General features: G+C 41.9%; 2 protein-coding genes across 2 annotated transcripts; one reads left to right on the top strand and one right to left on the bottom strand.

Annotated features, from left to right (window-relative positions):
- Positions 1-1,554: 1,554 nt before the first annotated feature.
- On the bottom strand, positions 1,555-7,235 carry LOC124475062 (calsequestrin-2-like). Its single transcript, XM_047031580.1, has 11 exons — positions 6,284-7,235; positions 5,093-5,177; positions 4,785-4,885; positions 4,242-4,350; positions 3,475-3,548; positions 3,189-3,319; positions 3,031-3,076; positions 2,890-2,944; positions 2,706-2,806; positions 2,369-2,443; positions 1,555-2,194 (listed from the first exon to the last, which is right to left on the bottom strand). Exons 1-11 carry the CDS (start codon positions 6,524-6,526, stop codon positions 1,985-1,987), a joined length of 1,230 nt encoding a protein of 409 aa, XP_046887536.1. The 5' UTR covers positions 6,527-7,235; the 3' UTR covers positions 1,555-1,984.
- Positions 7,236-7,377: 142 nt separating this feature from the next.
- Positions 7,378-12,119, top strand: poglut1 (protein O-glucosyltransferase 1). The gene is made up of 11 exons (XM_047031581.1): positions 7,378-7,566; positions 8,142-8,232; positions 8,346-8,489; positions 8,594-8,729; positions 8,954-9,075; positions 9,208-9,267; positions 9,456-9,555; positions 9,749-9,807; positions 10,447-10,614; positions 10,744-10,800; positions 10,978-12,119. Exons 1-11 carry the CDS (start codon positions 7,491-7,493, stop codon positions 11,132-11,134), a joined length of 1,170 nt encoding a protein of 389 aa, XP_046887537.1. The 5' UTR covers positions 7,378-7,490; the 3' UTR covers positions 11,135-12,119.
- Positions 12,120-12,141: the final 22 nt, after the last annotated feature.

Raw genomic sequence — 12,141 nt, 5'->3', positions numbered from 1 at the left:
GACCTGACGTTGCAATGTAATGTTTCAACTTCACAGCATACGCATTTGTATAAAATAAACATTTTTATTGAACATTTGTAAACTGGCTGCATAGACCGACTGTGCATTTATCCACCTGAAGAATGTGATATAAAGTCAATTTTAATTGGGATTATATGCGTTTTAACAAGTCAAAACATGATTTGGGTCATTAACTTACTGCTGTGCCACAGTAGGTTAATGTGGAGATATCAGCCTGTTGATAGTCTTGAGATCCACTGTAGTTTCTAATGATGTACTCTCTATGGTCAAACCTTGAATGACTCCTATTAACCATAAAGACATCTTCATTTGCACTGAGTTAGGGATAACATTCGGCCCTGTCACTCTCCATCAAGACTCGGGGTCACTTTTCTCCACAGTTGAGCCAAATGTCAGCTTTTTGGGTTATTTTCGGAGGGTCTTGTTGTCATGGTTCCCGTGGTAATTGGCTTGCTCAAGATCTCGGAGGGGTGCCGCCACGCCACGCGGTCTCATGGGTAAACGAATGTGAATTTCCAATGGCGAAACAAACAACCTCATCCCTGGAAAACACTTTGTGGGCCTGCCTGTCAGAACTCATCTGTCCCCGGCTTAATCCCCTCTTCTCATCTGCTTAGCTGAAGAACCAGGAGAGAGGGAGTGGGAGAGATGGTAGTGTAGGAGAGGCGAGAAACATTTGCATCTAAATGGAATATGTTTTTCCATTTCTCCTCCCTTCTCTATTTGGTTGAGTAATGACTTTTTTTCCTGTGCTGCTCTGTATGGAGTGGCAGGGGAAAGATTTCCATGAGATGTGCCTCTCATGTTCGGTCCCAATCTAGGATTTTCCAGGCTTTGGAACCCTGATCAAGGTCAGTCCTGTCAATGTAGGATCTTAGATTGAAGGGTATTGAGGTACTTCAGGACTCTCTCTGTCACATTTTCTATGGAGCCTTCACTGGTCACAAACCCAAACCTTTTTTCCATCATCTTTAGTGGTGACAGGGATGTCACTGAACGGAAGACCCCAGAGATCTCATCCAGAATTCACACATTTACACTTGTTTGCCTGAAGTGTACTAACCTCCCCCTGAGGGCACTTGAACACTTTATACTCACCAAATCCCCTTTACCATAACATGGCATGTTTATGAAGCATGTCATAATCCAGACATTCTTTTGACATATCACATCATATGTGCATACCTCGAGGACAGTGAATCCAGTGAAATGTTTCATTAATAATGAATGTTCTAGTGACAGCGACGCGCACACGGTGTGTGTGTGTGTACGCGATGTGTGCCTTTGTAGTTCTGGGGTAGGCTCCCTCTCACTTTCCATTCTGCTTTAGGTGTGCTAATGATGCTGAATTATTTACATTTTGTTTTAATAATTTAGGGAGAAAATGCTGGAAGGCAGCGAACGATTGTTCCTCAGATCAGAGTGTGTGAGGCCTTGACAAGGCCTTAATAGAGGACAGCAGCACTTCTGAACACACACACAAACACATCTGCCAGCCTTGAATGGAAATATCCGCAACAATTTTGCATTGAATAAGAATGTCAAGTCAGATTTATTCATATGTTATCACGGCAACCATTCAAGGACAATCAATTATTACACAACCACAGTACAGTGCACAAAGTGATTTGTTGTCGTGTGGAGTACTGACTCGTTCTACTAAGACACTCTCTATACCTAAATAATATCTATCTTAGCTTACAATCCATAGCTTAAATTTTTTATTTTGAAAATGTTCTCATTGATGGAGCCAATCTAAGATATCTTGTACAATGTAGCCTGACAATTGCCTAGCTTTTGTTTTGCTGATATATTATATAGATACTATTTACCTTGTACAAAACCTACAGAAAGTATTACTGTGTTACTACCAGTCACCCAATTTCCATGTCAATACCAGGGTAATGACAATGTGACAAGATGGCCTTTTTTTGCATGGTCAAGGCATAGACCAGCTGTGTGGCTAATCATCCTCCTCACGGTCATCCTCTTCATCGTCGTCATCCCTGTCACCACCATCATGTCTATCCCGGTCATGATCATCACCGTCATCTGCCACATCATCATCCTCCGTGTTGACCCTCCCAGACAGCACGTCCTCTATCCAGTCCTCCAGCTCTTCCGCCGTGGGCAGGTCCTCGTCGTTGGACATGTCCAACCAGATGCTGTCAGCCTGAGGGCATGAGGTCAAAGGTCGGAGGTCAGCACAAGTAAAGCTGTCTTGAGTGGTAAAAGTCGAAAAAGGCCATGGTTGAGGAGGTCTGAGTTTGTTCCAAACCATGTGGTTCAAATACATTATTGTCCACTCGGACAATATTGGGATGGTGCTCGGAGATGTGGAACTCACGTCTGTCACGTTGACCACTCCAATCTGAGGCCTGAACAGGTCAACCTTGAAGGTCTTCTCCCAGTAGGTGGTTAGCTGTGTGGACACAAACGTGAAGCACTCGTAAACTACAAGTGGCATTCTATCTGAGAGATTTGTTTATTCATGTAAAACACGGTGCCTAGGGAAGGGAACACTTCAGTCCAATATGTTAAATCCAATTACTGAGGCGTATTCATTTCACCTTTACTTTTAATCGCCAGTTTCATTGGTTACTAGTTAACGTGTAATGAAGACCACCTAAAGTGTGCTAGCTGTATTTGGCACAGATGTGAAGACAGACGGGGGGGGATCACACCAGAGGGAAGTCATCTGGGTCGATCCACACGATGCTCAGCTCTGGGTTGTTGGTATTGTCTCTCGCTACGTCTTTAAGAATCTCCAGGAACTCATAGCCGTCTGAAACCAAATAGACACTTCCTATTGTGAGCCATTTGCTTGAGGTTAAGAATATGGATATGTCTGAATCGAGATTCACCAACCAGGATCTTCCTCCTCAGCAAAAGCCACGATGTGAATTCCATCCATGTCATCTTCCTGGGATTAGAAAAACATGGCAGAGCATGAATGTGAGTGAACACTGTCCTATGATGTTTACGGAGACTAGATTCACTTAGACTCACCCACGTCTCAAACATGTCTTCTGCACGCAGTTTTCTCAAAGTAGCCCTGCAAAGTATCACAACACGTAATTCCACAAAAAACTGGCTTTCAACTGGAAAGTACCCATGAGACAATTCATGATGACTGGACTCAAGGTGAGGACCTTGAGGACCTCTACCTTCGGTGTTGGTTGACAAAGTCAACGATGTCCATCTCCGAGAGAGGCCTTCCAGGAAGAATGGAAGGTTCCTCCATGAAGGGCTCGTAGAAGTTCACCTCATTCATCTTTAGAGAAAGATGCTTTGCCACCTGTATAGTTCAACACACCTGGGCATCAGACCTAGGTATGAATTCTGCTGTCAAGAATAGACGGAACTTAATCTCAGATTTACACAGTAAAATACCCATTTGTGTAAAGGATAAATATAGTTACATAAATAAATGTATTTGCTCATTGGTCTTACGGTTTTGTCAAATGTGGCAAAGAACTTGATGTAGGGTTGAAAACGTTCTGAGGCCTCCTGAAAGGCCTTGTAGTCTGAGAGCGAGAGAGAGAAAAAGAGAGCGTAGGTTAAGTTGAAACTCTCCCAGGTTTGACGAGGTGCCTTCAATTGCAGGCACATTCATCCATCCTTCAGATAAATTGGAGTACAGTGTGTGATGTGACTAGACAAGTCATTCAATTTCACAGCGTGATCTCCCCCTCCATGTCACAGTAACAGAATGTCAGTTTCTACGGTTGTTAAGAGCTACAAGTCGAAGCAAAGGTCAAAGCCAAGGGCTCAACATACCTCCTTCAAGAAATTGTATTCTAGATAAAAGCACCATCACGCCACAGTCATGAAAAAGGAAACTTTATCACCCCTATCTCTTTCATCCTTTTCTCTCGCTTTTTTTCCCCAAGCAGCACTATAATTGCTCTCGACCCACTAAACAAAGAACTAGAAGCTATTTAAAGGCTCTCGTGAGGCTAAGTGAGAGGGCCTGGAACCAGAAGTCTTTTTAGAAGCCAGCTTAATGGTTATTTGCCTCCATTAGCCTCCAAGAGCCAGAGTGAGGCTCGGGGGAGAACAAACAGGCCAGTGGGGAGGCTTGGGAGGAGCATGACTGGGGCTGAGCTACGTCCCCACTCTGAGGCTTACGAAGCGTGTCAGAGCTGAGTGCCTCATTACAGAGGTTCACGTGTGCCTTTTCCACAGACACCCATGGACACACTGATTCTCAAGCTCACATGAGTCTTCTCCCCTGAAGTAACCAATGAGACGTATGTCTTCCTCCATTCTTTCAAAGGCACGGATTTCCATGGCATTACTAATGAGTTCCACTGGGTCCTCCAACACCTATGGGGCAGAGTAACAGAAAAAGACAAGAATGCACTCAGAACAGGAGAGAAGCATTGTGTCTGTGTAGAACTCATCTGAAAAAAGGCATTAGACTTGTTATCTTGTTAGCTTCCATGTGTCACCTTTGTCTTTCATCAGCGTGACAAGGTAGATTCCTGCTCCTCCAACCCACCACTAACTTCTATAATCTCCTTGACCAACTCAACTGACACAGAAACAAGGGTCTAGAGGTAGCAAACCTTCCGTTTAGTCCCTTCTGAGTCCTTTGTTAGTGTCATTTGCTTTCTTTTAAATGTGTTTAAACAAAGCAGAGACTCTCAATTGCTCATGTGGGACTTCTGGCAGCAGCTGCAGCTCTCTCTCTCGATGCTGGAAGAAGAAACCACAGAGAAACACTTCCTCCTGTCTTCCTTCTCGGTTTCCTTACTCACATCCAGCAGGAACTCCACCAGAGTGTCTGCCGAGAGCTCCCCGTCAAACTCGATCACACGATCATCCTTGAAGACGTACAGACTGCCCTCCTCTTCCAGCCCTACGCTCACAGGCAAATGGAACACACAAGACACAGCTTATTACATGTTCTGCTATGATACCAAACAGACATTTTTGTATTATTTGAAATATTGTGTTTCGTGACCTTGACTAAGATTTCTCCCGTTCTTAAGACCACATTATGGAAAAACTTTGAACGATGGTTGTAACAAGGAAACTATGGTGTGAGCAGTACTTTTGACCATACCCAGTTTCCTGGCCACTTTGGCATCCTTCTGGGAGTCCACCATGCCAAACCCAATGTCTTTGTCCTCCAGGACTTGGGCTGTCAGCTGAGCATTCAAGAAGACATCACTTTATTCCTCAGTTTGGAACTTTCAAATGTTTTAGTTTCTTTCTATTTTGTATTTTCTCTTTCTGTCTTTCTTCTCTTTTCTTTCTTTCTTTTTTTCTCTCTCTATCTCTCTGTTTCATATTTGTGTTCCGACTGGCATCCACAGCCAGTGTTGTCTTTGTCAATAGACTTTCATCACAAAGTCCCCTTGTGGACCTATCTGAGTTAGACAAATGCCTGAGCCTCATTGTTGTTTACTTTGTAGACAACATTTCCTGCTGAATAAAAAAAAAACATTGCAGTAGAAGAGAGTTTTTCTAAGGTCACTGAGTTTGTAATGGGTACATATAACTTTAAATGGAAGAACTGAATACAAAACCTGTGCTGTCTTAAAAATAGTTTCAAGATAATAAGGTGACAAGTTTATACTTCAATGTGTCTTGACTGCACAAGTCCATGCAGCAACCTCTATTCATTTGAGGTTTCAGATCTAATGAGATCTATCATTCATGAACTGACCCAGAAACTGTCCTGAAATATCAGGAAACCACATGGGGAATATATATACAATACTTACTGGGCATGAGATCACCTTATGATATACAGAAACCAGATGTAGTCAAATGCTTCACAAAACTACTCATCATGTCAGAAAGAATAAATACAAACCTATTTCATTCATTCAGTCAGACATAAAAGGATTGTAATATAGCCTGATTTTCCAACCAGTGGCGCTTGTTCTTACAATGACATGTTTTGACAGGTAGAGTCAGGGCTCCAATGTGGTGAAACCACAAAAAACGGCGCTCAAGGGAAGTAAGAGTGGGTGATAGGATCGTTTTCACTCAAGTGTATCTGTGACATGAAATTGTGGTTGTGATTGTCACAACAGGCAGAACTATAGTATGCTCAGGTCCATCTGTTCTTCTCATGAATCTGATGAGTGGTTGACTGTCCTCGATTAACCAAAGTACACCATAATATACCATTACAAAGAAACACTACGCTGACTCCCCTCTGCCCTTTCATATGCACAACTCTCTCTGTACCGCCTGGTCTCCTCCACTCCTCCATTGACCCCTCTCTTCATCCTACACGTCTTACCTCCAGTACCAGCTCGGTCATCTGGAACTGTTTCTGCATGCCCTTATTGGTTGGTAGAGGCTCATGATATAGCAGGCACAGCATGTCAAACCTCTTCAAAGCTTTCTTGTAGTTGCGCTCATTGATGTCCAGAACGCGGTCCTTCCCATCGAAGCTGGGGAACTCCAGGCCCTCCTCGGCGAAGGACAGTGTTGCCAGTGATAGATAAAGACAGGTCAGCACCGACAATGAAAAAGGCTGCATGGTTCTCCAAGCTTGGAAATATCCAGTGAAGGATTGGAGTCAAGGGGATTTAAATGCCTCCCCTGTGTTGTATATGAGACTATTCTTTCAGCAGTGAAACGCTGAAACGTTTGGTTTGTGTGTGTTTTTTCAAATTCAAGTCTTCTTCCATACAAGTAGGCTTTGGCTTGTGTCCCTATTCTCACTCTGTATGTTTCTGCTCCTGTCTTTCTCCTCTTCTCCTCTCTCACTCGCTATTTCTCTCTCCCCACCTGCCTGTTTCTCACTCCTTTCCCTCCCTTCGTTTCACTCTCTGTCATATACCCCTGTCACTCATGGTTGAAAAGAATGCCAAGTGTAAGACTCATTAAGCTTTGTCCAAGAATAGCTTGGATGGGATGTCTAGCTCGCTGTGAAGCTCACAGGACCATTGTAAGAAAGATAGCTGTTTCTGAGCTAAAAATAAATAAATAAAATCTGCAGAAAAGAGGTCAGATAGGTGAAGGATCCCCTGAGGATTTCCCCCTTTTGCCATTCAGCCGAGACACATGAAGCATTGCTGCCAGGGAAGTAAGTTTCCATAAGTGGGGCAGAGAGATTGATTTCAGTGTAAGATAAATTGTTGAAATTTAACAGATTTTCCCACTGCTCAAATAATTCATTTCAACCTGTAACAACAGTTCAGAACAGTAAAATGTATTATATTACATTACACAACAAACGGTGACACGTTTGTGACAGGCCAATTACGGATAAAGCCACTTTATAGTCAGAGATTAATGTGCGATGCACTGTTTTCGAACCATTACGGTAAAGTATCTGGAGTATGCAGATACCGTAATAACAGGCTCAGATTGAATAATATAGCATAGTGGTGATAGCCTAGCCAGACAATTTAGCTAGCTAGCCAGTATAATATAGCATAGTGGTGATAGCCTAGCCAGACAATTTAGCTAGCTAGCCAGTGCCTTGCTTCACACAGAAGATGGAGCTCTCGTTATGGCTGTGGATACCTTTTCTTACTCAATTTTGTGCAATCGATTTCAGCATTGCAGGATCCGGTACTATAAAAGCAACCATTTTTTACTCCCTAGCTTGGTAGCATTCCTTAGACTAACGTTAGCGAACTTGCTTTATCCAGCTAGCAACAGAACAGTCAGCACTGACAAACTTTCTAAATTGTTAGGCTAGTTCCTAGATTAAATTCGCTAGAGCTACATAGCCTAACTATCCTAGTTAGCACTAGCAAGCTAGCTCTAGATGCTGGAACTTTCCTGCACGGAAAGTTTGTATGTGAACAGAAGTACTTATAGCTAGTTATATTAGCACCAGCAAACTTCAAACTTCGTTTGTCATGGAGGTGCATCAACATTTTAGAGACAGATTACAGCATTATTTGTTTTGCCCAGAGCCGAGGCAGTTTGATGGTGCTTAAATTTGATTGCGTTTTGGCCTAGCCTAAATTTAGGCGTTAAAAATGCGTTGTCTGGAATTTCAGATACATTAATTTCGCCACAGTACGGTAGGACCCGACAATTGTGGTTAAACTGAAAATGTGTCTATCAAACTGTGGTTCACCAAAGTCCCATTTAACTATTGAGTTTTTAAAGTGACTTTCTTTCAACTGTTCTAATAGGCAAAAAGTGGCAGAGATACCTTAATAAAGTCACAAAGGAATTTCAAGAATATCATCCCTGCATCCCACAGAATTGTAGTTGTCATCTAAGGTAGTTGAAGCAAAACCTGATTTAACTAACTGAATTTAACACCCGTATAAAATACTCGTATTTTGAAATCCTCAACAGTATTCTAAACGCAAACCCTTCTCTTTCCCTATCAGTGTCTTGGAAAATGACCTGAAACCTTTTCACGGTGGGTTATCTGAAGATCTCATGGCAGCTACGATTCAACGTGGCATGGGTACCCATTATCAGATTATTGATAATAAACTCTACAGGGAACAGAACTGTATGTTCCCAGCCAGGTTAGAACATAAACAAAGTACATTCAAGGTGTAAAATGTGACTTTTACATGTTTTTTCGCAAATTGAAATGCAGCTTTTAGACTCGTTTTTCCTCTGTTTACAGGTGCAGTGGGGTGGAGCACTTCATCCTGCAGGTGATTGACAGGTTACCAGATCTAGAGATGGTGGTGAACGTGCGGGATTACCCCCAAGTTCCTGGTTGGGTGCAGCCAATTCTTCCCGTTTTCTCTTTCAGTAAGGTCAGTTCATGAAGGATGAATGCAAAACATGCACACCCACATACTTAGCCTGAAATGCACAACTCCTATTTGGTGATTGTTTTTTAAAATTCATACTGTGGTGGAATTGCAAACTGGAAATATACTCATAACATTTGTATGTGTGTATGTGTGTGTGTGTGTGTGTGTGTGTGTGTGTGTGTGTGTGTGTGTGTGTGTGTGTGTGTGTATGTCTGTCTGTTTAGACTGCAGACTACCAGGACATCATGTACCCTGCCTGGACGTTTTGGGAGGGAGGTCCAGCTGTGTGGCCCATATACCCTACAGGACTGGGACGATGGGATCTCATGAGAGACGACCTGAAAAAGTAGGCATGACTGTACTGCGAGGTTTCCAGAACAATTTTAGTTGCAGGGAGAAGAAAAGTCAACCATCAAAGCAATTGCATGTCTTCTGTGACAAGGTGATGACACGTTTGATGTTAAACCTTCGCCGTTAGGTCAGCAGCACAGTGGCCCTGGAAGAGGAAAGAGTCCAGAGGCTTCTTCAGAGGCTCCAGGTTAGTCCAAGTGGGAGAATGTTTACATTGTTGACATACTTGTATGCTCAGTGCACTTGCCTGTTGTACTGTTGCTGTACTCTTTGTACCCAGTTGGTGGCACTGTTGCAAGGGGAAACTTTGCTCTCTAACCCCCTCTTCCTTCTTTCCATCGTCCTCTCCCTCACGCTCGTCTTTCCCACATCCAGGACCAGTCCTGAGCGGGACCCTCTGGTTCTGCTGTCCAGAGAGGCCCCTGACCTGGTGGATGCAGAGTACACCAAGAACCAGGCTTGGAAGTCTGAGAAGGTCAGTCAGCCCCAAGACTCAACCCCAGGATGTCTATATGAACCCTTTTCACTGAGAGAATGGCCACTTAGACTTCTGCAGTTAAATTAACTAGCCACACATTCTCTTGATGATTTAATGACAATGTATGTGCCTCCTGTCTTGTTTCAAGTCAAGTGTTGCAAATTAAGAACCCTTTCTCTTCCTGACTCAGGACACATTGGGGAGACCCCCAGCAAAGGAGATTCCTCTGGTTGACCACTGTCAATACAAGTAAGAATATTGCTACCAGTCACCCCCATCCCTTTTACACTTTTTTTTCCCTTCTAACTTGTCTTTAATCTCTTCAAGTTCTCATTTTGTGTTTCTGGGTCAGGGATAAAATTATACTAATTGGCTCCTTCAAGTTTTTTTTCCATGATGTAAAATTTAGTCTACTTTCTTTCTTTTATTTTTATTTTTTACAGTTTTTGTACTGAAACATGCTAGCCTTAAGGCTAAGGCTAGCCCTAAACCTTTGTTAAACAGAACACACAGTAGACTATATTGTGAGTGTATACTTTCATTCCTATTCCATAACAGTTTACATTTGGTTCCTGTTCTCCAGTTGTTGCATAATGTCACCATGGACTCTAAACTTCTATCTATATCACTTACTGTACATGGCAACTGTCCTATATTTGGCCACTTATATGGCTTCAACGGTCACATTAATATGTTTACAGCATCTACTGTACATGTGTAATATATGTACTTTGTGCAGCACGTGCTGTACATTCATACTGCAACACCTGTAAGCTTAAAGTCCACCTTTTTACAGTAAACTAACCCATCAACCATGGATTGTTAGATCTTCGAGGAACTGCCGGTCCATGTTTTCAGATGGTCAACTCTTTTTACCTTGTGATATAGATATCTGTTTAACTTCCGGGGTGTGGCAGCCAGTTTCCGTCTCAAGCACTTGTTCCTGTGTGGGTCGCTGGTTTTCCATGTTGGGGAGGAATGGCTGGAGTTCTTCTACCCACAGCTGCTGCCGTGGGTGCACTACATACCAGTCAAACAAGACCTCTCAGACCTTAGGTGGATTGATCCCTCCATTAAAAACACTTTGAAAACAGTGTCTTCACAGATACTTTATTTTATGTCAAAATGTGTCTATATATTTGATTTCTGATTTTATTTTTGTTTTCTGTTTTTCCCTGTGTCCAGGGAATTGTTACAGTTTGTGAAAGAAAACGATGGAGTTGCCCAAGAGATTGCCACGAGGTAACAAGTGTTTTGGATTCTGCTGTGAAGTATGAGCCTACTACATATCACTGTAGCTCACGCAACAGCCATAGTCAGTGTTGCTATTTGGTTTGGAAACAGTGTCTCCTGAATGTTCGAATTCACTACTATCTTCTACCATGGTCCATAACTGATGTTTCTTTCCTATCCCCACAGAGGACAGAAGTTCATCTTGGATCATCTTCGAATGGAGGACATCTCGTGCTACTGGGAGAGACTTCTCACTGAGTTTGCGGGCTTGCTGAAGTACAAACCCCAACAGAAAATGAACTACAATCAGATCAGCCACAGGCCTGGAAGAACAGAACTTTAATCTAGGAATATAGATCATTCTAGTCCAGAGACGGGTGTGATGGGTTAGATCTTGAGGTATGTTCCAAGTAAAACGGTTTTGGTCTGAAGTCGTTTTACGGTGTACATTACATCTGAATAGCTTAGTATTGGGTTTAGAGTTGTCATAGGGATTGGCATAAGGGGTAGGTTGTAGGTTTTGTAATTGTTATATTGCACAACTCTTTCCATCCAAAATATCAATACCTCAACCAGAAATCACTTTTAATAACTTGAAACATTTTTATGGTTTTTGTTTTTTTTTCATTTCTTTGAACTGCATCCCAGTTTTGGATGTTATAATGAAATGGGTGAAATGCAATCTAAGGGAAGTTCATCATCATCATTTTTTTACTGCCATCTAGTGTCTAATTACAGAAACGGTTTATTTTTATTGCTTTAACTGCTATGTACCAACAACTGTTGCATTTGTTTCCAACACAACCATAATCTTTACTATTTCAATTCTGTTCTATGGAGCCTGCCATACACAAAATAACTTGACAAAATGAGAAAAAACGGTACAATCAACATAAATTGCCAAAACCACTCACCAATGTAGCATTACTGAGACATTTCTGTCAGCAGAACTTGAATTCACTGAATGGATAAAGCAGGACCTATACAGTGGTACTGAAATATTGAATATGTTTTAGTATTCTTTTTGCAGCATGGATAGCATTGTTTTATTGATGAAATGTGGTTTTGTTACACTGATTTCTTTTTTGTAGAAAGTGTGTGTTTATTTTATTTACCAGTGTATTTTGTCTTGATCAATGAGTCCTACCAAAAGCAACTGTTTTACTGGTCAAAATATAACATCTGATACACTACTCTAGGGTTCACTAATAATTAACCCTCAGTAAAGACTTCGACCTCAACAATAATGCTAAGTAGAATAACGTTTTTATTATCATGTTTTTCTATACAAATGTTTTTTCTTTTATCAATAAATGATTCAAAATCTACTCACATGCCTTAACTGGTCCG

The sequence above is a fragment of the Hypomesus transpacificus genome, chromosome 12 (genome assembly GCF_021917145.1).
Source record: "Hypomesus transpacificus isolate Combined female chromosome 12, fHypTra1, whole genome shotgun sequence".
Classification (NCBI taxonomy): domain Eukaryota; kingdom Metazoa; phylum Chordata; class Actinopteri; order Osmeriformes; family Osmeridae; genus Hypomesus; species Hypomesus transpacificus.
Note: the sequence above shows the minus strand (reverse complement) of the source record. Positions and strands in the feature narration are given on the sequence as shown.

Coding starts and splice junctions, on each gene's coding strand:
- poglut1 (XM_047031581.1), top strand. CDS start 7,491: ATGGAGCTCTCGTTATGGCTGTGGATACCTTTTCTTACTCAATTTTGT. Junction 9,556..9,748: donor AGGCTTGGAAGTCTGAGAAG/GTCAGTCAGCCC, acceptor TTCCTGACTCAG/GACACATTGGGGAGACCCCC. Junction 9,808..10,446: donor GTTGACCACTGTCAATACAA/GTAAGAATATTG, acceptor CTTGTGATATAG/ATATCTGTTTAACTTCCGGG.
- LOC124475062 (XM_047031580.1), bottom strand. CDS start 6,526: ATGCAGCCTTTTTCATTGTCGGTGCTGACCTGTCTTTATCTATCACTG. Junction 2,807..2,889: donor TGCTGAGGAGGAAGATCCTG/GTTGGTGAATCT, acceptor ATTTGGTTTCAG/ACGGCTATGAGTTCCTGGAG. Junction 2,195..2,368: donor GAGTGGTCAACGTGACAGAC/GTGAGTTCCACA, acceptor TCATGCCCTCAG/GCTGACAGCATCTGGTTGGA.